This window comes from Aulonocara stuartgranti (assembly GCF_965226115.1).
Source record: "Aulonocara stuartgranti genome assembly, chromosome: 7".
NCBI classification, from domain to species: Eukaryota; Metazoa; Chordata; class Actinopteri; order Cichliformes; family Cichlidae; genus Aulonocara; species Aulonocara stuartgranti.
In genome coordinates, this window is record NC_138945.1 from 65,517,025 (window position 1) to 65,542,257 (window position 25,233).

The 25,233-nt window shown below is 42.6% G+C and overlaps 1 protein-coding gene and 1 long non-coding RNA gene across 4 annotated transcripts; both read left to right on the forward strand.

The window, feature by feature from the left end:
• The first annotated feature begins 418 nt into the window (after positions 1-418).
• mtss1la (MTSS I-BAR domain containing 2a) lies at positions 419-23,955 on the forward strand. 3 transcript variants are annotated; one of them, XM_082539961.1, is made up of 15 exons: positions 421-1,126; positions 4,781-4,842; positions 4,947-5,020; positions 14,978-15,062; positions 15,251-15,342; positions 15,435-15,509; positions 17,432-17,589; positions 17,723-17,830; positions 18,253-18,350; positions 20,257-20,389; positions 21,049-21,123; positions 21,349-21,504; positions 21,839-22,015; positions 22,151-22,316; positions 22,598-23,955. In XM_082539961.1, the coding sequence occupies exons 1-15, from the start codon at positions 1,058-1,060 to the stop codon at positions 23,398-23,400; spliced, it is 2,331 nt and encodes a 776-aa protein (XP_082396087.1). In that variant the 5' UTR covers positions 421-1,057; the 3' UTR covers positions 23,401-23,955. The 3 variants fall into 3 exon arrangements, with proteins under 3 accessions (XP_082396089.1, XP_082396087.1, XP_082396088.1); XM_082539962.1 differs by lacking the exon at positions 21,349-21,504 and having other exon boundaries at positions 422-1,126; XM_082539963.1 differs by lacking the exons at positions 21,049-21,123; positions 21,349-21,504 and having other exon boundaries at positions 419-1,126.
• A 556-nt stretch (positions 23,956-24,511) lies between these two features.
• On the forward strand, positions 24,512-25,147 carry LOC309711809. The gene is made up of 3 exons (XR_014278107.1): positions 24,512-24,571; positions 24,891-24,919; positions 25,105-25,147. It is a non-coding gene; the product is annotated as an uncharacterized lncRNA (long non-coding RNA).
• Positions 25,148-25,233: the final 86 nt, after the last annotated feature.

Here is a 25,233-nt window from a genome sequence, read left to right on the forward strand (position 1 = left end):
GGACGGGCAACTGTCATATCTTTGCAACTTTTTTGAGCTAAAGTCTATATTTTGTTTTTATTACAGTTCAGTCTAAAACGTGTTTTCACACCTTTCCTCTAGTTTTAGTCAACTATAATAGCATTGAGTTGCTCTGGTAAGCAAAAGTTGATGTGTTCCAACCAGCAGTCTTCTCATGGACCCGCAAAGAAAACATGTAAAGTCAAAACTGTGGCTTGAATTAGCATTTGTTATGTTGATTCTAAATGCTAATGCTTAATGAGGCGATAATGGCCCACATGTTACTGTTTCCTGAAACGGCTACGAGTGGCTCAACGATCATGAACAGACACGTGTGTGAATACACATTTAAATCCGAGGAAATCCTACTTTGCGTGTTTGGCAATTGTTCGCTGAGAAGGCAGGGCTTCACTTTTGTTTGCGTGGGGGGTGGAAGGAGGAATGGGTGTTCCTTCTTGTCCCCTCCTCCTATCAAGACAGAAAAAACGCACTTGACCAGCCCCCTTTCCATTCCCATGGATCTTATTACGGGAGCCTTCAGCTCCAAGACATCTGCTCCGCTATTAACAACGGAGCGCGTCCCCGCGTCTGTTGCGACTCATCCGGTCGTACCCCCTCCTCCTGCTCGTCCTCCACCTCCTCTTGCCCTCTTCCCCAGAGTAGTGCTCTCTCCGTTGATTGTGTTTAAACGGTGATCATGAGAAGCCACCGTGCATGTGCCCTCCACGTTGCATAGCTGTAGTCCAACCTGGCAGAAGAGAGCGCCCCTGCTCCATCCCTCCTGTGCCACCGAAAGGCGAGTACCGGCGGCAGAGCGAGCAGGAGTACCCGGTGACACCGAGCAGCACATTTCTTTTTGTCTGTGCGCTCCGCTGCTGGCTGTGGGCTGTGCGTCCTCGCATCCTCCTCGCTGCAGGCTACGTTGTTGTAGGGCAGCACCTCGAAGGACGGATGAAGAAAACAAAGGTCTACACGTCCGATGTTTGAAGCAGCAACAGTGGAATATTTTGTCTGATACTTGTCTTTCCGCGAGCTTTTTTTGTTTGTTTTTGACACCATGGAGTCGGTGGAAAAGGAGTGTGGAGCGCTGGGTGGATTATTCCAGGCCATTGTGAACGACATGAAGGTATCACACATAATTTAAAGTAGATAGGGAATTATGTGACCTTTGTGATTGCACAGTGGCTGATCAGATGCATTTTTTTTTACTGCCTTTGTTTCTTTCACCGGGTCCTCCCCCACTTGAAACACCGCTGTAGGACAAACTGGGAGATGAAGCGTGTTTCCCTTTGTGTTGTCGTTATAATGTACTGCAGGTCAAACAGTGCTCACACTTTAGCAAGTGTGCCAGAGTACTTGCATGGAAACATTTGCAGAACAACATTTGTCTTTTAACACAAAACCACTATTTGCGGGTGTGTGGTCCACGGGTTAGATCATAATCAAAGTTTAAAAAAATATTCCAGCTCTCATTCCTCTTTTTGTGTGTTACAGTAAAACTATCAGGACTAAAGAAGAAGTTATACTACACAGTTAATAAAAGTCATACTACACATATGATGGGTGCCATTTAACCCTAAACAACTGTTCCTTCTCTATCCCAGCCTCAAGTGATTTCTGAATTAAGTGTCAGCTGTAAGAGGATGCTCTGGAAGAAAATGAGAGCTCCATAACCTCAGCTTCTGAACAGAAATAGACTTGAAATGCTATCATTGTGCTTCCTGTTATTTGGACTGAAATATCTACATTTTTTCAACTTGGTATTAAATGCACATTTAATCTTTTAACAATTGAACTGTGTGACCTTGCGCTGTATTTGTACGAAGCCAGTGCTGTCTGTCTTTTAGTTAAAAACAATTTCTTAAGCCAGAATCACACGTATGTTATTGTGTGTGTATTGATTACATGTCAGCGTGTGTATTTGTGTATGTTGGGGGAGGGGTCAAGTGAAGGAAGTTGAACCAGGGTGGTCTGCTGTTCATGACAACAGATGGAAAGTGTGAACGCATTCATTGGGCCTGGAGGCAGCACCCAGTCTTCTCATTGTCCGGGAAACCCATGATGCAGCAAAGTGGTTACAACAGCGAATAAGTCAAGCGTCAAGCACTTCTTTCAGTCCAGCAGATTTCTTATTGATTACTAGCGCGCAGGATCATGGCGCCTTAGGACAGACTATTTATGGACCTCTCGTTAGTCAGGTTCCAGTGAAATCAGCTCTATTGGCAGTGCTGGTTTGGTTTCATAAATTTCCTTTTTGTGTTGCAATCATGCCGGGGCCAGAGAGCGACAGGGGCTCACAGAAAGAGGCAGTCTGTGTATTGATAAGCAGCACAGATGAATGAGGCTGAATCCCTTAGTCAGCACAGTATCAATGTCCACTGTCCGAGACAGACATCTGACCTCATTCCTGCCGGCTGGTTGTGCCATGCAAGCCAATCGAACCAGCGATCCAATGGCACTGCTTTCCTAATTCTGAATATTGTTAGAATGTAGCTGCGTGACATAGATGTAGCACTTCCACAGCCTCCTGTGTGCTATATTGTACTGCATAGAGAAAATGTGTGGATAATAGCTGCACCTGTTGGTTATGTAACTGTCTGATGAGGCAACAGGAAAAGAAATGAAAGAGTGGGAGGTGTTAGAACAGTAGGTACAGGATGAAATGAGAAAAGAATGTTCTGCAAGATTTGATCCGGAGTCAAGAATTACATCAGGAATTAGATTTGATCTGATGAGAGTGATAGGGAAAGTGATTTCAAGCCTCTTTGTGTGAAAAAGTAACCAAATGTCCTTGAGCAACACTTCCTACCAGGTCCAAGGATAATGCTTTAACCTGAATGACGAGCTGTGGGAGGAAGAGACTTTCTCTGCTTGCTTCTCTCTTTTATCCATCCTTTTCATCCCTGGATGTTGTTGGGTGTAAATGAACTTTAAAGAAAAAAAAAGTGTGCCCCCCTCCCAGCTGCACTGCACATAGCCCTCTTTACCCAATTCTTTGCCCTCTACCCTCAGCTGTCTTGGCAGCACATCCCTCCAGCCCCTCAGAGCCACAGCGCCCACAGGCTAATTAGACACCTGTTGAAGTCAAGTGGGAACAGCCAAGCCGGGAGGTTCATGAAAAACAATTTTTTTAAAAAGAGGGAATGGCTCCTAAATCACTTTCCAAGGCAAAGACTTTATCTAAGGTAACCTGGGAGTTAAATCATGTCATTGCCAGAATGGAGGTTATAAGTGATGCAGCACAAGACTCTTTTGTGATTGCATGCTAGCTATATATAATCAAGATGTGTAACCCCTTTTAGCTCCTCTCCATCAAAGAGTCACATAGAGGTTGTGCCCTTCCTCTTCTTACTCCAGGGCTCAAGGTCCCACTCTAATGGTCGGCTCTTATAGCTCACGGCAGCATGTGACGATCCTGGGCTAAATCTAATCCAGGTTTTTCAAAAGAAAGTCTTACTACCTGGCTTGCGTGCATAAATAGTAATGATATTAGGCCTTGTACACAGCACGTGCCTGCACACCAGACATGCAAATATCTATATACAAATCGAAAAGTATGTAGTTCTTTTGTCACCTGGGACAAATTATCTACCTCTTTGCAAAAGAGATTTATCACTGTAGGTGGCCAATGTTTACCCGTTGTTTCAAACAAGTTTGAAACAAGTTAAATATTCAAATACACTGAGACACAGAGCTGCAAGTTCAAGTTTTTGTTTTATCATGAAACAAGGGAATCGATAATAATAAAGACGAAGCATAAAAAAAATGTTGTATGCCAATTTTAACCCTGGAGAACCCATGGGGTAAAATTTGACCCCATGGTTTCCCTAGAAAACCAATGGGGTCGGCTCTGACCCCATTGGTTTTCTAGGGTTATACATCACTGTGATTTCACAATCTGCCCTAGTATTATACACTGTAAATATAATACACTGCAAGTGTGCACAACAAAAATCACACTGGCCTTTTTAAAGACAAGTCAGAGCATGGACTTATACAACACCCTTTTTCTAATCCTAGGGTAAGAAGCCAGCCTCTCCATAGCTTTCTTCTTCTTTTTTTCCGTTTTTCTTTTTACTTTACTAATTATTATTAGCAATATGTGTGTGTGTGTATATATATATATATATATATATATATATATATATATATATATATATATATATATATATATATATATGTGCAGTGCAGCCTAGGCGGAGTAGTCGAACACAGATTCACTGAGCGCTCAACACAGACAGCATCGTCAGAAGGAAAATTGATAAAATAAATTACAAATGTTGTATTGTTCGATACATATGCGTACCGAACCGAAAGCACTGTATCGAACGGTTCAATATCGATACGAATATCGTTGCACCCCTAATATATATATATATATGAATGAACTGATATACACACACCAAAGGGGACAATGGAATAAGAAAAAAGATAAGGGAAAAAAAGAAAAACAGCTTTGAACAAGTCGAGAGTGATCTGCTAATCAGTGTAAAATAATTACTAGTTTGTAAAAATAAAACCGGGTCTGTCAGGCGTTATGTGATTGACTGATTTTTCCCAGAATAAAACAAATGTTTTTTGGGGGTAGGATATATACATTTATTTTCCTTATTTGGATTTCAACCTGGTATTTTCCACCAAAATTAATGAGAAAATGCATTTTGTGTGACTAAATCTAACACTGAAATTTTTGTGCCTGCTGTTTTTGTTGAAGCACGCGGACCTGAATGTCCTTGGTGAGATATTTATTTGGTTTAACACTTTTCCTTTCTCTTATCAGAGCTCTTACCCTGTGTGGGAAGACTTCAGTGCCAAGGCCACAAAGCTACACTCTCAACTCAGGTGAGAAGCAGTTCCTGTGAACAGTAAACCTCAGTGAGGAAAATTCTTGTGCAGTGTTTACAGACTCTGTGCAGTGAGAGTACAATGAACCAATGTACTTACAGGACCACAATTCTGGCAGCAGTGGCCTTTTTAGATGCCTTTCAGAAGGTGGCGGACATGGCGACCAATTCTAGAGGTAAGGGAAATTTAGCCTCACATGGTGTGGAGTCGAGCCTCTGTATGAACTGGTGGAAAAATAGTGTCATGATAATGATCAGCTTTGTTGAACAAATACGTTTGTTGTTTTAGTAGGGAGTTGTTAAAAAGTAGAAGCTAAGAGTGTTGGTAGACAAGCAGTTAGTATGTTTTTCCCTTTCTAAGTCGTAAAGGTCACATAAAGAAAATAAACAGACTTTTCACATCCTTAAGTAAGTGTATTGTCTCTCACGGCACCATTCTGTTCACTAAGATGACGCGAGTGGGGCCAGCTGTGAGCGAGGTCGGGTGGTGGAGGCTCAGAGAAATGAAAATCTAAGCTTATTGTTTCTTTGGTCTTAATGAGGTCTGCTGATCTGCTTTGTCACTGCGCTAGTGGCAGCAGACTGGCTGGCTGGAGAGGCCGCTGATTAACACAGATTTCTTCGGAGTTGATCGTCGAGAGCAGTATGTAGGTCAGAAAAACCCTGCAAACCCCGACGAGGCTCTCGACACACTCAATCACATAGACGCAGAAACATACACGCACACACACATAAGCACACACTGATGCACTGTATTCAAAGAGTGACAGCTGGTAGCTGGTCACCTGACCTTACAGGCCACATCCCAAGATGTTTTTCAAACTATTTGCACTGGCACCGCCCCTTATTGACCACTTACTTCTGGTAAAAATAACAGAGCAGCCTCAGTGTTCACTTATTATTGCCAGTTTTACTTCCTTGCACTTTACAGCAACAGTTTATCGCTATTACAATACTAAAGGCTACTTTAAATGATTCCTGGTGTGAGTGCACATGAGCTCTGTAAGATGATGCAAGGTAGACTGGGGTCAGCCTGCTGGCTTCGAGCAGCTGGCAGCCTGCTAAAATAATGGGGGGTAGGCCATGGTAGGAATAAAGGGCAAGACTTCAAAGGAAAATTGCTGTAAAAAGGGAAAATAGCAAAATGATTGATATTCCGGAGAGAGATGAGAAGAGAGAGAAGGGCAACGAGAGTTTGCAGATAGCTGTATAAAATCTGTAAGTGTGTCACTCATACGCCCACTTCTGCTTTTCTCCCAGGCACATTAAGTTTAGGATTAGTGCCATCCTTCTCAGGACACAGACTGCATGGGTGATGAGAGACTAGCAATTAAAGGGGAATCAGTGTACTTAGACAGAAACATATGAGATAATTTTTTTTCTTACTAAAATCTAAAGTCTTATATTAGTATTATTCTGCTTTTATCATTTTCATCGGTGCTCAGTGTTGATTGATTGACGGGATTATTCTTCCATTTGACAAATTATCATGACCTATAAAACACTGCTATTTTCCCTTACATGCTGTCGTCAATATAATAAAGGGAGTAACAACAATGGTCACTGTTTCTTTACTTTTCAATAATCTTTTGATTCTTTTCCATAATGAAATATCTGTGACAGATCTGTGGGCATTTAACCAAGTGGTTCAGCGCTACATGGCTAAACCTGCAATTCCCATCAGGCCTGTAGCTAATACAGTTACTTACTAAGTGATAGCCAGTAACACATTTTGCACATAGTGGACATAATTATCAAACGTGCTGTAGCAGCAATGCTTTTTTGTCATTGCAAGCATGTTCTGTGGTAGTGTTAGCATTTAGCTCGAAGCTCTGCTGTGGGACAACTGGTTTTACAAATAGCAGTCATTGCTTAAAAAAAAGAAAACTAAAACATCTTGTGCAGCTTTTATGTGCTCTTAGCAAGCATGCCATCTCACTTCTGTCTCTCCTGTGTGAGCTGTGTTAGTCTTTGCGTGCTCCAAACCAAACCCAGTAATTAATTAGGTAGGAGTAATGTCGATATTTACTGGCGCTAGCTCTCAGTGCACAGGGGTAACCTTTAAACCTATTTAGGCAACTTTGCCTCTCTAGCAGCTGCAATGTCAATTTATTTAAGCTATCCTGGCATCCAGATGTTCTCTGTTTTCCACATGGTTGTACTCTTGCTAACTCAAACTTATTTAGGACCATAAAGATAAAAAGAATTCAGAGGTTAGATGGTCAGTATATAGTAAGCCTTTATTTCTGTTTCTCTCTCTTCTTTTTCTGTCTGTATCCTTCACGTGTGTGTGTGTGTGTGTGTGCCTGCCTGCAGTGATGATGTTTGTCTCGGCGTCTGCACAGCCTTATAGGGCTGATTTGCGCTATAGGGGGCAGGCCCTTGGCTATGAACTGCTGGCCCCAATCGCTGTCACTCTGAGCTACGCTTGTGTTTGGGGACGAGCTGCAGCTGCTGGCACAGCTGGAGGTTTCATCGCGTTCCTCTTTTACCTCCTTTAATCTAACTTTGACACACTCACCCATTCGCCCCTCTTACTTCCACACTCTCTCTTCAGACTGTAAACACTTCCCTGCCAAGAAAAGCAGCATTTCTCCTCACTGACAGCTTCCTGATAGTCCCAGAGAGAGAGGACAGTGACTGAAACGAATTTTATGAATTCTTAACTGTTCTTCTGCACTTTTCTCAAAGGGTATCTTTTTAATCATAATTGTATTATGACTTTGCTCAACTAACCTTACTCAGCTCTCTGTTTGAATCGGTGTCTGCCACACTACTTCGGTGTGTGTCCATGTTCAGACTTCTTGCTTGCGTTGTCCATTTTTAGAGTTTATGGTAGCTGTCATGGTATTAGCATCTGTTTTCTATGAAGCAGCTGGAGGAGTTGGCCTCCAGGCGTTCTGGCACTGTGTCTAACAGCACTGTTTCTCTAAGCTGTGCTGATGGATCTATGTCTGAAGGCACGTCTGTCTCAGTGAACTCATAGCTTGCATCTGAGTTCAATAAAGGTCTGCAAGCCACAAAGTCTATATTAGGTGGTATATGTGGAGAATTTGGGTTTTTTAAGGATATACGTTTCAACACCAAGCTTTTGTGCAACTTAACCTAAGGCCGTGTAGCTCTTTGGATCCTTTTATTGTTGGATTGGCCAGTCTAATGGATTTTGGTGTGCCGTCTGGACCTTTTTTGTCGTTCATATTAAAATGTTATGTGAGGACATTTAAAAGGATCAGACTCGAGTTGAGAAAATTGGAGACTGTGTGACTTATTTAGTTGTTGCTTGGATGTATGATGTGTTCTTTAAACAAAAGTTGTTTTTTTTTCCAGTTTTTGAACGTAGTTGAGTTTGATAGACATCAAAGAGACATGGGTAATGGTCCATGAAAGTATGACACAGTCTCCATGTTTTGCAGAAAGTGAGTTGGCTGTAGTTGGGGGTTAGTTGACCTGGGTGGGGGTTGTGATTGGAGTGGGATTTCCACAGCTCTGGGTATCCAGGCTAGGCAGAGGCGTTTAGCTAATCCTCTTAGCCCCACTCTATAACACACAGACACAGACTGCCTTCTCTTCTCTTCCTGATCAGCCACCCCCAGCTTTAAAAATTTACACTGTGGGATCACCGGCCAGACAACCATACACTGCATGTTTTTATTAAGCACGGATGAACATTTCTTCTTCTACGTGTGATTATCAAAGCTAGCGCCGTCCATACTCCATTACATGTACACCCATGGAAACAATGTTTCTGTCGGTCACTGCAAGTCCTCTCTGTTTGGCTCTGTGTCTTTTCTTTCTTACTCACTCAGTCCATACTCTGTGGAGGTATGCTAGTAGATCAGTGTGTCAGCGAAGCACTAATCTGCTTGGCCGCTGTACTTCTCTGGGTTGGCAGATGGGACGGATATCCCTACCCGCCATCTGGACAGCCTGGCGTGGACGAGATGTGGCCGTGGCCTAGCGCAGAGCGAGATCAGGGGATTAATGTATTCTGTGCTATCCCAGCAGTGCAGCTATTTTTGCAGACATGTCAAATAATAAGTGTACCCATCAGACCAAAGCTGACATGCATCAACATTTGCATCCCATGTACAAGCCTGAGACAAGCCTGTTCTGCATTCTGTGTACCAGAACCAAGAGTTTAGAATCTGCAGCTCACAGTTAATTAGCTTATAGATTTCAAGTGATTTAGATCGGACCTACATGTTCAGTCATTCACATAGATAAATACAGTAGCTGGTAAATTACAAACTGTTGTGCCATTCTGCTAATTGTATGCAAGGCTCTTTGGTTATTTCACGACCTTCAACCACAAGGTCACGCTAAGTATCGACAAGAGCCTCTCATTTCCCCCTCAGCTTCCTACCTTGTTCGTCGGACAATTTCCAGCAGAGTTCTTCATGAGTCACTACGGAGTTTATGGGCTTAAACTCAATGCGGTCATCCTGCAGATGAATGTTTTCCAGCTATTGTAATAACTACATCCACAGAGTAAAGGGTGAAGCGGGTGCAGCAATAATGTGAGAAACAGATGAAAAGGGGAAATAAAAACAAGAGAGAAAACAAATCTTTGGGTTCAGCGTAGCTTTAATTCTGAGGTCGAATACCAAACTAAGAAGACAAACACGAGGGGAACACTCTGTTCGGCTACATCCTGAACACGAACTCCACTTTGGAAGGGAGCTGGAGAGGAGTGGGGAAATGCACGAGAGAGGCTGCTGGAGGAATGCGAGAGAGGAGATTAAAAGGAATACAATTTCAAAGAAATGAAAATGTAGAATGACAGATCAGATCACATGTTTGCTATTATTGGTCCGTTAAACACATCGGTCAAGATTGAAGTGGCCCAAAAATTACTGGGTGATGTGTTGTGAACACGTTTACACCAGATCAAGACGTTCACAAGGCTAACATAATGAACCCCAATGATTTGGATGGATATCTAATTACTGTTCCGCTAAACTGTTATTCTATTCAAGCTTTTATATTTGACACGTAGGTTCTGATGATCAGCGCAGGGCAGAGTGGCTAATATAATAAACTGCTGCTCAAGATAACTTCAGGCTCAGAGACTCAGATGGAGGTAGCAGCAGCAGAAGGACCAGCAGTATTGTCTGCATTGTTTGCAGGACTGTTTGCAAATGAGCAGAGTAGCATTTACATAGGTGGGGCAAGGCCGGACAGACTCGGGTGAGCTAAGATAAAGAAAATTGCTGAGCCTGTAAAACAGGAGCGCTTGAGTCGTCTGATTGAATCGGTGCAGATTTGTTGACAGAGCGCTGCTTAGTAAATTTGTCAAACTTTGGCTATCATTGCTTATTTGTTCTTGCATAAAGGGACATCACATCTATCTTCTTCAGCTTTAAACATCCCTGTCTGGCATGAGACAAAGACAGCCATTTGTGGATTGCTTCCCTTTGCTGTACTTTTTCTTGTTTTCTCTCCCTGTGGCCTTTTTTCCATCTCTAATGAAAAGCGCATCTGGACAAGGGGTGGTGATTATTTTTAGAAACATTTATGCCCCTGAACAGGAAGCTCCTCCAGCAGAGGAATATAACTTCCTCCTCCTCCTCTTTAAAGTCTTGTTCTAATGCACACCAGAACATGTTTACGCCACATCAGGAAACACTGGGGTCTGTCTGAGAGGTGAAACTTGCTGTGCGTGCTGTCTGGACAGGCAACAATGGGATGAGTGTGCGCTCGACTGTGTGTGAGAGACTAAAACAATTGATCCCGGGGCTGTTTCCTCTGCCTTTTAGTTGTATTGTACTAATAAAAAGCATTCCACGTATAAGGAAGTGACACAAAGGCTTGGAATGACGTTTTGATTTTTGCTACAGACAGAACACACTGTGTTAATCCTAAAGCATTTGGATCTGTACCCTGGATTTGCTGTTATGTTTTTTCCCTCTTCTAACTGTGAATACAGTGGACAAATACCATCTTTATTATTGAATAAACTCACAGATACTGCATGTCCAATATTTAAGCAACATAAATTACACAGATCTGTAGCTTTTGTTGCTGCAGGCGTACAGTACGCTACTCTCGTTTCATAATCCATACAGATACAGCTGTTTTATCTGCCACTCTTACCTCCTTCACAACTCACAGCTCCCTCACCAGCATATGCAATAGATGCTGCTTTATTTATAATACAGACAGCTCCTACTGTGCTGCACCAAAAGAGCTCAAGCTGTGCTTTGAAGCAATCTCTTGACGATGTGAATGTTTGATGTTTAATCAGGTTATGATTTCAGAAATCTCAGTTTCATGTTTGCTCAACTACCAGCTAAAGAAGACAAGTGAAGCTGTCAAAATCAAAGCAGGTCCTCCTCATTTTCTTCTTCAAAGATATATATAAAGTGTTCTAGTGAAGATGACTACACAAATTACAGAAATATTTTGACAGTAATGCAAACATTACATTTTTTAATTTCTCGGCTTATTGTGGACGATGTCGTCCTGTCAGGGCCTGTTGCACCTGCCACACTATAGCACTTCCGTTGCCTTCTGACAGGCCAAACCCGCCCAGCACCTCCGCCGTGTGTGCCCTCTTTCAACCTCCTCCCGTCTCACCCCACACTGCCTTTCATCCATCAGTGGCCTTCTCTGTGTCCCTGCCAGTTCACACTCTGCCTCACTTAAAAGGGGTGAGGGAGGGTAAACGCAGGAGGCTTAACTGTCTCTGAGAGGCACAGCCAGCACAGTGGCCAAGGTGCCAATGCAAAGAATAACAGTTGTCTCACGGATGATGGAATTTCCTTGCCTTGGCAGAGGCTGTTTGAGGGTCTAGAAAAAATTCCACACAAACGTGTTTTATTGACACAAAAGGCAGAAATCAAGATGGAGAAGAAGTGAGCTGCATTCAGCTTGAAAGCCGGCGTCAACGTATCCAGCCTTAATTCCAGCAGAAGGACATTCAGGCTTGCTTGTCTGAGCACTAATGAAATCTGAGCTGAGCGTTAGGGTTTAGATGGTGAATAAGAGAGATATTTAAGTTTAGCTCCCATGTTGAAGACATCATGGAGTAGGCCTGTGGCAGTTTAGCCTCTGGCTCCCGACTCCTGGCAGGAGAACTCTCTATAAAGAAGGCCTATTAAAATGCTCCTCCTTCCCCAAGGATTCAGGGGAGTTAATCAGAACCAGAGCTCTGGATGGAACCACTCAGTAAACGCTTAGACTACTCTGGTCTGGCCTCAGATACCAGAGCTTAAAGCCACCAATGGGGGCATGACCTTCCCACCAACAGCCCCATGTTTTTTTCAACATACGTAGCAGATCTCGAGGCAGTTTGTATTTATGCTCAGCCTGTATATTAAACCAGGCGCCGTGAGCTTCAGATGCACACACGGCAGCGCTTCTGTAATGAACCACAGATTTGTCCACTGTTCAGTTACTCCCAGTTGTTTGCTCCAAGCTGTAAGATATATGGTTCTGTTGCATAACAGTTTTCCCCCGTAGTGGTCTGTGTTTTGCTTCATTCGTGCACGTGTGGCTGTCTGCTATGAGGTCGGCCCAGATCCTAAAGCCACAGGGGTCTGCTCAATAATCACTTTTCCAGTTCTTGCACACATCAGCTAGCATGTTTCTAGAACGTCAAGTATTGATATATCTATATCAAAGAATCATGATATGACTTAAAAATTAAAACAGTGGTTTAGTTTGGTAATCATCATTTTTGTGCTGGTTGACTTTTTAGTTTTTTTTTTAAATGAGTGAGGTGGCTGTTAGATTTCTTAACAGGAAAGGTTGAATGAATCAGACTGAAAGAGAAAGTTCTTGCTTTGTTTTACTCTGTGCTGCCACATTATATCATGAAATGACCAAACATCATTCTTTGCCCACATAAACATGAAGCAATGTTTTTAAGTTCAAACTGAAATAAATAAAATAAAAGTTTTATACATTCAAATAATCATCAAGGAAAATATGTGTGATATAAACAATATGCAAATCAAGTATTGTAACATGTAATCAAATTATTTCAGCATTTTTGTTGAAATATTATTTTCAGGGTGGATGAATCAGTTTTACTGAAGCTCATTTTTTTTCTCGCTACATAAACTGTTATGGACCACATGTTGAAAATGCTGAATCTGGACTAGTGAAGCTTAAATGTCACAAATCTCAAAATGAACAGGGGAAGAAAAAGGATGAAACAACACATAGAGGTCTTTGGCTGTGGAGGAAAATAGAAAGAAGGACAGAAGTCTAAGTGTTGCATAATAATTGTCTTTCGAGTCAGGCTTAAGCTTGTATATATTTGTCACATGCCTGTGAGCCTTTGTAGGGGGGCTACGGGAGTGAATCACCGTGTCACTATCCATCCGGTCAAGGCCAGAGGCCAGCATGGCTCTTGGACATGGTCAGGAAGCCCTGAACCTCCCCAGGATGTAGCTGTCAGCTGATCCCCTTTTGGGAAGGGAAGAAGGAGGGGAGGAGACAGGAGGGAAGAGGTGGGGAGCAGGAGGGAAATTGGCAGGTGTGAATGGGACAGGAGTGGGGGGCTGAAAGTTCACTCCAGCTGATAGTGACATTGGGACGGTCTGTTTTAGAGATACCAGGACCCACATTACTCTCTAGTGCCTCATTCATCTATCGCCCAGTCTTCTTCCATCTGGGAAGTCAGATGCCGCTGTGGGTGCTTTCTGTAATGGCTTTAGCAGGAGAAAGGCAAAATCAGTGCGTGTGTGTATCACGTGCATGTCTGAGTTTCTCATTGGTTATCATGAACTGGTGTAAACAAAGTTTCTTACCTGACTGAATCCTCTACATAGGTTGGACTCCCCACTTTCTGCTTATATCTAGAGCAAAGCGTATAGATTCCACATGTCTTTTCTAAATCACTTCCTGCTGATGTTGAATACCTCTGTGTGTTACAGCTGGATGACCTTTCACCTCTCCTCTCACTCAGAGGAGCAATGCATACAGGGCCCAGATCTGTTGCTGAGTTTCTTTGAACTAGTACAGCAGTTAGTGAAGTTGACAGCCAAATGTTGGACTCAGCTGGTCTTTGTCTGACAGTTTGACATGTTATCAGCAGGAGACAGTAACCTAGTTTCTTTATGTGATATCTGGAAAAGAGCACAGATCTCACTGGACGACAATCTGGAGCATTTCTTACACAGAGTCTCATTTTAGGCCAGTTATATTAGTCGTGCGTTTCATTTTCTCTTTCCTTCAGGCTTTGTAGTGAAGGTTAGAGCTGGTTTCTCCCTAACGCTGCCTGCCCTGCATGAATGGTGTTTAGGAAACAGAGAGAACAGGAAAGGCAGAGCAGACAGGGAAGAATAGAGGGATATCCCCTTACATGGTTCCCTCCTTTTTCCTCCAGGATGAAAGGGGTGAGAACTTCGGAAAGGGTGTGGGGGTTGGTAAAATACACCACCTGTCCATACGTTCACACAAACAAACCTCCGCACATACGCTCCAGCAATCATTCACAAACACACATACATGCCTCAGCTCTGAGGTCTGTCTGCTATAAGAGGTGTCTTCTCTCTTTCCTTGTGTGCGTCTGTGTCTGCGCGTGTGTGTGTTTGTGGTGAGAGACCCTGAGATTAGCCTTATGTGGCCCAGATTACAACAGGATCAGTGCTGCCATATATTACACTGGCCTATGAACCATCAGTGACACAGTGGACCATCCTGAGCTTTGGGGGCTTAAAACCTCATTTAATCACACTTCAGCAGAGAGGAAAAGTACAGTAACAAATTCACACAAGCCGTTATTTACTCAGTGTGGGGAGATTACCACACGGCGACGTTAAAGTGTCAACAGGAAAAATACGTGTTTTTGTCAGGAGGGAAGAAGATAGCACAGGGTTTTATTTTACGGTCACTCTGGAACGTTTGCTTTCCCCAAACAAATGTGACATTTGCACGCCCTGCCTTTACGGTCAACATATGTCCATCTAGTGGCTGCAACTAAAAATGCCTCTCCAGCTGAAAGAGGGAGGAATAAAAGCTGATGAGTCCATTTGACAAGAGAGTCTCAGGCCTTTCAAAGCACTCCATATCTGTATAGCCCTCTTATAGAAAATCATTTTTTCTGGGTCTTCTAGGTCTAAATTTCTATTGCTGAGCTCCGATATCGTAGATGACATTTCTATTTTTCATATTGTGTTTACAAGGTGCTACCAGGGACATTGGCTCAGCTCTGACAAGGATGTGTATGCGACACCGTAGCATTGAGGCAAAATTACGCCACTTCACCAAGTAAGTGTCACTTTTGTTTTTATTTGCTCCATTGCAATTTTCTCTCTTCGCCTGTCCTGAGGGGATTATTATGTTCTCCATCCATGGTGACCTTTCTCTTATTTTGTTACTCTTTGCTATGCTGTGGAAATAAACCTATTTGTTATACCCTTCATTCTCTTGAATATTGTCTCTTCTTGTTGCTGCAGTGCTCTTATGGAAGGCCTGGTTACGCCGCTCCAGGACAGGATAGAGGAATGGAAGAAGACGGCTAACCAGCTGGACAAAGACCATGCCAAAGGTGAATAACTACAGCAATATAAAAGATATTAATTGCACAATGTGTATTGTATGGAAATTTATACTTCCTTTGTCTTCACATGCTTGCCAAAGAATACAAGAGATCTCGTCAGGAAATCAAAAGAAAGTCACTTGATACCATAAAACTCCAGAAAAAAGCAAGAAAAGGTTAGTAACTCTCTCGTGATATATTAATTAGTATCATACGGATTTTAATTAATGAAGTCTGCGACTGGTCGCTGCACTAGCAGTAAAATAGCACCATCTAGAGGGTAGATTGTGAAAGGATAAGTCTCTCAAGTCAAAATGCTTGGCACAATTTCAGAGGCTCCTTTCCAACTTTGGATAGTTTACCCTATAAATCAAAGAAATTAACTTCTTTCCTGGCTGTGCTTGCGTTATCCCCCGCTGCTGGCTGTAATTAAACTCCTATTTTCATACAGTATTTTAATGTAGCAGTGGTACATGCATTATGCCCTGATTTAAAACAGCTAACGCTGCCTGTTCTTCTTTCTTTCCTCTCCTCCCTCCCTCTAACTGAAACCCTCCTCAATGTTTTTGTCTGCCGTTTATCCCTGGCTGTAGAGCTTCTAGGTATGTTTGCTGCTACAAATAAGAACTTCACATATTAGTTTCAAGGCTTAAACCCATCTTTACGTAAACCTGCCAGTCAAAGAAAACACCATCTGTCTTAACATTTGTGGTTAAAAGATGGAGTAGTTCCCATTTATTATTTACAAATCAATTTAACACCAGCGTCTGCTACTAAGGTGAAAAACGGAGAGGAGACACGAATATTTCTTAAGCAGGGAATAAAATAGCGCAAAAACAAAACAAATCCAGATATTTTCCAGATATGGAGTGTAAGGTAATGCATAACTCTGTAATACTTGACAAAAAAGCTAAACAGTGCAACAGTGATGACTTCAGCCTGTCTCTACGGTCCATCTGCAGGCTCTTGCCCAGACAGTTACATTGATTCCACAGTCTGATGTTGAAAAATGATTAAATACTAAAATTACTTACATGGGAAACAAACAAGCACAGCAGACACATGTTGTGCAAGTAGGTCTGAAAGTAGGTCAGATATTTAGCAGGTCAGATAGAGACTGAATTCAGTCAAGCTGCACCTTTTAAAAAATATGTCATACGTGGCATTGCGGTAAAAGTTGCTATCGCTTCCTGATTTGAGAATTTTCCTAAATCGCTCCCTATGTGGGGTTTGATGCTGCAAGTATTGTCCTGCATCTTTGTGAATACAGCTTCTGTTGCAAGGATCTATAAATCACGTCCTTTTGGGACTCAGTTAATTAGTGCCTTATTAAATACAGGTGCGCTGAAAGCGTAGCTCATTAAGCTGAACGTATTAAAGATATGGACAGCTGTAAGAATAATCTACAGCGCTCTGCTTGTTAATGTTTTTCATCAAGGCGATTGCCAGCATAGAGTGATACTAATTTAGATCTGCTCACGCCCTTTTAGTTCATTATATTTTGTAAGTAGAACAGTATTTTCTATGTGCTAAAACTCAGCACACTGTAGAGTGTTCAAAATGACTGGCAGTGTATGTGTACATCATGCAATCACAGCAAATCGTGTGTCATCCTAATACTCGTTTTCATCTTCATCTCATCCTTCTTTCGTTGCTTAGACTTCCTGTATCTATCATAAAGCATCACTGTGGCATGCAGTATTGAATGACCTTCCATACAGTAGTGTTTTTCCAATCTCATCCATTTCAGGGTCTGCAAATCATCTCCAGCTGCACTGATTGATGACATGTTTCAGTGTCCTCTCATTCCTGTGGTCATTATCCATTCTGGTGTAATGTTTTTAAGTGTGTTGACCTTTAGTACACAGCAGCTTATCATTATTTGTTTTAATCATCTCTCATCTTTTCCTCTCTTCCTCCCCCTCGTGCACTGCGGACACTTCCTGTCACTTTTGTAACCTCCCGTCCAAATCTTAATCTGTTTTCATTCCTTCTCCTCTCCTTCTTTATTTGCTCAACTCCCCTCACCTCTGTCCTCCCTGGCTCTGTCCTTCCTGCCTTTTTGTGTCTTTGCACCCTTTGCCTTCGCCTTGCGCAGGCCGCGGTAATCTGCGCCCCCAGCTGGACAGCGCCATGCAGGATGTCAGCGATTTGTACCTGCTGATGGAGGAGACGGAGAAGCAGGCAGTGCGCAGAGCTCTCCTGGAGGAGAGGGGACGCTACTGTTCATTCATCAACTTGCTTCAGCCTGTGGTGGTAAGGGACATTAAGCCTTTTTAGTATGGAAGCTTGTGCGTGTAAAGAACACCGACATACACTGTGAAATATCTTTGCTGCGTCCTGTTGATGTGGTAGCTGTTTAATTTGATCAATACTGTTTTCCCTGCAGAATATAGAGATTGCCATGCTGGGAGAAATAACACATTTACAAGCCATTGTTGATGACCTCACTTTGCTGACTGAAGACCCGCACAAGCTGCCACCAGCTAGTGAGCAGGTAACAGGAGTGTAATACTACAAATTCTTCCAGTGCCGCTGACATGCTTATTTCCTCACAGTGGTGGCAAAGTTATTTGAAGCAGAATTTAATTTGCCGTGTGTGGTTTCAGTACAAAGGTTAAAAATGTCTGTGTTTCTTATTATGAGCGGAGAGATTTTGATATTTTTTGTAATCCGACGGCTAAAATAAGCAACTTGTTGTTTCATAGCTCCATCCACCTGCTATAAATACCCAATAGAGTAACAAATAGTTATCAGTTCACACCTGGAAAGGGCGCTTGAGCTGCAATTAACTCAATTTTAATTAACCTTTACTTCTCGGCAGCTTGTGTATTTATCTTGTTGGTTCTCGTCTTTTTTTCCCATATTTGAAAAGAGACTTGTCTATGTCTAAATCCCCATTTGGTTGTGTTCCTGCAGGTGATCCGGGACCTAAAAGGTTCTGATTATAGCTGGTCCTACCAGACCCCTCCTTCTTCCCCCAGTAGCACAGGTTCCAGGAAGAGCAGTATGTGCAGGTATATTATTCAAACACTCACCACTTGTTGCACGTTGCAGTCTTTTGTATGAAAGAGCCACATCCAGACATCCAGAATTAGATAAAAGGTGTCCTCTGTTTTGAGTTACAAATCATGCTGTTTTCCATTTAAGTGGTTAGAAAATTGTAGGATGACGTCTCCTCTTTTAAAATGAACAACCCAGATTCTATGAATATGAAATAAATCTCCAAGCCATAATTTTCAAATCATGCTTGCAAGTACATGCTTTACATTCTTGTTTTAGATGAGCTCAGGAAAACATTTTTCTTCAAGTGTCAAACTCAAAGAGCCTGTGTATGAAACCTGCATAATACCGTACTGTGAAGGTCAAACATCCAGGATTATTTGGAAGAGGCCCAGTATTATATAAGGTTTTGGTTGTACATTAGGTTGTAATATATTTTATAAACTTTAAAAAAATCATTTCAGCCGGCTTAATAGCATATTAATAAAGACTACAATAAATCCATGAATGTACCTGTGACATGTCTTCTTCACTACACAGCCTGATTAGCAGTGACAGTCGACATGCAGCGCTATCTCGCAAGCTCCTCAGCTCTTGCTCCTGGCATATATTTGTAGTTCTCAAGCTTCTTACAGCGAGATTAGGTCTAAAGCTGTCAAATATCACCAGCTGACAGCCGTGAGCCTACACAAGAGCCAAAATCCACATATTCATCTGACTTAAGGTGATAGCGCAAAAGTTTCTCTACAAATGTGGCATTCTAGGTCAAACACATTTTAATGTTGAGAGGAAGGAATATCATACCTTCTCACTTTTATTTAGTGCTACAGCTCCGAGCAGAACCTCCCTGACACTTGTTCCAATTAACGCCATGTCCTATTCTTAGTATGCTACAGGTATTCCTGGCTGGCTAATTTTAAAACAGATGCTTGCACCACCAGCATGTAAGCTTTTTCTGAAACAGTCTTTCAGTTCAGTCTGACTTCTATACATTGACTCTTTTCCCCGTGATTTTATTATTTTAGCACTAACCCTTGAAGCTCTTTTCTCCACTGAGCGGTTTCTGTCATATTTCAGGCCTGAGTATAGAGAGGAATGACTGGGTGTGCATCAGAAGTTAGTGAGGATGGTCTCTGCCTATGCAGCTACCCTTGAGAAAAAAACAGGTCCTTACTGATACATACTGAGGTGTCGAAAGTCATCATTAAGGGGACTGGGGAAGTAATGAGATGCTACTTTTATAGGGTAATAACTTAAGCACCACACATTACCACACATTCAAATGAAAGATTATGATGAAGAGACAAAGGTTTTAATAGGAAACAATAAAAACAAGCTTGCTTATTAAAAACTCAAAGGAGAGAAAAATGACTGCTTAAGACTAGGCTTTACTTTTAAATGATTTATTGTGTTTAATTTGCCATATTTATTTTGGCAATCCTCCTTAAGCTTCATCCAAGAGAATGAAGATTAACGAGAAATGTTAATGTCGGATGGATTCCAGAGTGAGAGGGGAAGAAGGAGGTGTGGGAGGGGAGTATGGGAGGGGAGGTGAGAAGTGCGAGTTGCACATTTCAAAATGCGTGGGTGACAAAGAGAAGCGGCGCAGAGTGAAAATGACAGAGCAGCAGACAGAAAGCACAAAGACTGCTGTTAATGCTCAGAAAGGAAGAAGAATCAAAGAAATGATAACTTTTTAATGCTCTTTGATGGACCAGAATTAGAAGAATGGAATCATTTAGATTTCTCACACAACACAGCCTTCATGATCACAGCTTTTGTGATTAATTTTTCACAAGCCTTTTATTCTTTTTACTATTTTCTGTGTAATTTACAAAACCATAAATGTGATAATATTAATCCTGATTAGAATGCATACTAAATGCTGAATTTTACACCGATGCGATTTCCTGTCAACAGTCTCCTCCAGATGCCCTCCTCAGGAGCCCATCGGCTGAGCAGCGTCTCCTCCCATGACTCGGGCTTTGTCTCCCAAGACGCCAACACCCATTCAAAGCCTCCATCACCCATGCCCTCTGATATCACAAGCCAGGTAGCAGTCTCAGCTATGATATTTTTTTTTCCTTTTATCAGGAGGGAAAATGTTTTGGGTTTTTTTGTTGCAGCAAAATCAGGAATAAAGCAGACTTGTTATCTCCAGAGATTTCTCTGGCAGTAAAACATCAGGACAGGAGGACACGGCAACAACACCACTTTCTTGTCAATGCAGATCTACAATAATTCTCTCTTTTTAACCACAATCACACTCCGTCTGCTGTATCTGAATTGAAAACCATAGAGTTTTTCCATGTTTTTGTATTTCACACATGAAGCCACCATAAGAGTTTGAGCTCTTTTTTTTTTTTGCAATAGATCTCTATCAGTTGCAAATGTTGAATTTTTATCCCACTGGACTGATAAAGTTGTTCAGACTCTCACAGTCTGAACAGATTGCAGTGTAGAGAACACACTCAGCAACACACCAACTGATGCAACGTTCTTTTTCTGAATAAATGATCTTACAGGCTACTTTATTTTCAATCTAGGCTATAGAATATAGATCCCCTCAGAGAGAAAAAAATCCCTCCTTCTAAAGCTCATCAACACTCTTCTCCAGCTCTCACCATCTTCCTATGCATCTCTCACATCTAACTTTTTCTCCCCATTTCCTCTCCATCTCCACTGTTCTTTACTCCATCTTTCCTTTCCCAGAAATCAACAAGCTCAGCCTCCTCTGAGGCTTCAGAAACCTGCCAGTCTGTCAGCGAGTGCAACTCTCCTACAGCGGTTAGTACTGCATGCATCTTTTACCAGCGTACTTGCTTTGCTGTACGCGCACACGCGCACTAGCAGATGTATGCACTTGCACGCTGATGTGCTGTGCATTTCAATCATTTTTATCTATAGCTTAAAGAGGCCCGTGAGCCTTTAACGACAGCCGCTGTAAGGTATAACGTGGACTACTCGCCGATGTTGAGCACTCTTACTCAGACCTGTCTGTCCATTCCGCAGTTTGGCTCATGCTCATCCTTCGGCACCTTCCGCCCTGCTTTCTCACACACTGGCACCATCAGGCCTCTATCTGTTATACTTCCTGCGTCCCCCACATTTAACCACTCCCCTGGATCCAACACTCCCTCACCCACATCAAAGGTTCCTAGCTGGAAGGTTTGTTTTCATTTGCAAATTTTGCTTTGGGTTCTCTTTTGAGACTTTGTTGCTTCTTTGCTTCTTGTGTTTTGTTGCCTTCACAGATTTCGCATTCCGTAGAATAACCTCACAATCATTGTTTTGCTGTTGCTCATCAAGCTCAGTTTTCCAATGTTTCCACAAAAAAGATGTGCTAAACTGCACGCCCTGCTGTGCTCTATTCATATCTACCATGCATCTAACCAGTTTATAAGCCAAATCAACAGCTTCCGTGTTTTACTGCACAACTTCCAGTGAAACACTGGAGATGCACTGTTGCAAGACGGTCTCATTATTCAGTCTGCTGTTGCAGGACTGGGCCAAATCGAGTTCCTGCGAACCGTCGTTGGCCAGCACCCCACAGCGTAGGAGGGAGTCTGTGGATAAGATGAGAGAACTGGAGGCTCCGCCCAGTCCACAGGGGTATTCTGGAATGCAAGCTGATGAGCCACACAGGGTGAGAAGTGGCCCAGGAACCATTGCAGCCAAGGTAAAAAGGAGTGAAAAAATAAATGCCAGTATATCAATTTGTATGCTGTAGGGATTGCAGTGTGATGAAAATGTAAATGTGTCCTAATCTTTATGTATTTCCTGCCTGTCTGTATCTCTGTATATGTGTGTTAAGCTTGGTGAGCCCCTCTCTCCAGCAGCCAGTACTCTAGCCATGGTTCTAACCAGGGGCTTGAGCATGGAGCAGCAAAAGAGCAGCAGAGACTCTCTGCAGTACTCCAGTGGCTATAGCACCCAGACCAACACCCCCTCCTGCTCCGAGGACACCATACCCAGTCAAGGTAACAGTCATCCCTGAAGAGCCACACACTCCTGCCTGATTAAACACACATGATATCCACATACAGCACACTATTCATGAATTTAACTGTTGTGTTTCAATCATTGCACGTGTGTGATTTGAATAGTGCTGTACGTGTTGCCTTAAACTCCAGTTTGATTACTGTGAATTGCTATGTAATGAAGCACCTGCTAATTAACCCTCCAAAACAACTGCTCTATGAACTATTGAATATTCAGTGTGGGGGAAAAATGGATTCTCATGACTTGCTGTGATTTCTAGGTTCTGATTATGAGTGCTACTCTCTTAATGGAGATGCTGACAGTGAAGGGCAGGTGGACTTTGACAAATCCTCCACCATCCCTCGTCATAGTAACATCGCGCAGAGCTACCGCCGCATGATCCAAACTAAGAGACCTGCAAGTACAGCGGGTCTGCCTGCAGGTAAGACTGTTCAGGGAACTCCAAATGGCGCTGGGGGAAGCGGCGCTGGAGCTATTGCTTCAGGGACAGCCACTATACGCCGGACGCCATCCTCCAAGACTGGCGTGAGACGCACGCCGTCTACATCTGGCCCCATTCCCATCCGGCCTCCCATCGTGCCAGTTAAAACCCCAACAGTGCCAAACTCCCCGGGTTACACTAGCCCGTCTCATCACTCTGCAGGCAGTGAGGAGTTTCTGTATGGTGATGACCTATCAGCTAGTGACAATATGAGGGCTCCTCCAAAGCGGATGAGCCTCCCTGACACATCTTGGGGCTGTGGAGGAGGGGCGGACAGGACTGTTTACGAACAGCAGGCCCTCGGCATGGCTGCTCAAAGTGTTGAGGAGGACCCTATGCTCGCTGCCAACCGCCACAGCCTGGTGGAGAAGATAGGAGAGCTGGCAGCCAGCGCCCACGCCCTCGGTGAGGGTCAGTTCCCCTTCCCTAGCTCACTGTCAGGGGATCCCGCTCAGTTTGCGCCTCAGGGGGCGTCCTCTGTCAGTCAGGAGGACATAGATATGCTGGTATCTATACGCCGGGGGGTGAAGCTCCGCAAGACAGTAACAGACGACAGGTCTGGTCCTAGGATCCTTCGGTAGCGAGGGAGGACACATTGAAGCTCTGTATTGAAATACACCGGCGCTCATGTAATACGTGAAATAAGGCACAAGTAATAAAGAGGATATAATGTGGTAAATGAAGGCCAGACAGAGTAATGAGAGATCATGGACAATGTCAAGTCATTTAACGTTATGTATGAAGTGCATACATGCAAAGTAATCCATATTTTTTAGTTTTTAATTTTGTTTTGGTGGCTGTGCTTTCTTCTCCCTGTGTGACAACCAGTCCCTTTCAAACCCAGTCATCGAATGCTCTGTGTCTCGGTTCTTGGTTTATGTTTATTATTATATTGTACATTTCTTAATTAACACATCCCTAGCCCGTGGAGAATGACGGGTGCAGTGCTCTGTGAGCCTGTCTGTATGTCGTGTCATTGTCATTGTTACTGTACTGTGCCCTGTTGCTGTTCTGTTTGACGAGCTGAGCAGCAGCTGTGTAAGTCATGTAAAAATAGAAGCATTATGGCAGTTTTTTTTATTGCTGTATTGTACTGTCAATATATTCTGCAATTAAACTGGCTTTTTACTGTTAAACGACTTGATTGTTTTGTGCCAGAAAAAATATTTTAATATTGTAAAGGACTGCAATTAATCAAAGAACTTAAATTAGCTGCTGTGCACATGCAGCTCGTGTGTAAGTGGTGTCAGCTATTTCCCCAAGCCTTTTGAAGTTTGTTGCTTCATTGCTTTCTCCACTTTTTAACGGGTTTCATTTTATTACAAGTATATCTCCTCAGGATCTTACTTTAGTTTAGATTCTAATCCAGTCAGTAGTTTTTTTAATTTGTACAGTTTATAGTGGTGATATGTAGTTTCTTACCCCTCAGCTCAGTTTGAACTTTTGAAGTGTCTGTCAGGATTTTTCTTACTAATTTTACACTTGCTTCACTTACAGTCGTTGAGTGCAGGACTGTTGACCACGTTGCAGCACTCTGAAAACACAGATGGGGGCGCCTTAGGCCTTTCACTGTGACTGAGCAAACTGTAGCTTCGAAATGAACAGTAATGGGGGATGTCAGTTGACATTACTGCCTCATTGAAAATGTGCAGAAGGCTGAAAAGATGGATAGTTGGAGGGATATAGAACAAACAAGAAAGAAAAGGACGATTTACGGCATCCGAGACGAAAAGCATCCATATTCGTACCTGGGTATGCTAGCATACTCATTTGTTTTAATGTTAACAAAAAACAAAAATGTCAAACTGTGCTTTTCAACTACTCACGGGTGGAAAAATGCTCACACTAGCCATTCAGATATACAGTCAACTTTAAGCTAACACACACATATAGAATGTAAAAAACCTGTACAGCCAGGGTTTTGTTTTTTAGCCTGCATGTTGTAAAATAGTGCTGAAATTTATGTTCTAACAGCTGCAGAAAGTCTCTCTCATTATTTATTAAATGATAGTTCCTGCTGGAAAACAGCTCCTAAACTGACTTTATAACGTTTCTTCCCCCTGGACAACAGGCATGATGAACCGCAGGGCCTCTGCCTGGGTAAGGGACCTTCTTTTGGAAGGTAATATCGTGTGATGTATGGGTACAATGTCCATTTAGAGCCACTCTTATTAAGACCCCACTTAACGTTGTTACACTGAAGAAAAAATTAAAAAGAAAGAAACAATAGAGCTCGTGATTTAACGCACCGGAGAAAATACAGCTAGTCTTTTCTGTTTTCACAGAGTTCGAGGTGGAAGATTAGAGGGCTGGACCCTCTAGTCCGACCACAGATAATGAGGGGGTGGCAAGCTTTTGGTTTTGGGCTCATTTGTAAATCAAATGGAAGATGCTACAGGAACACCGTGTCTGAC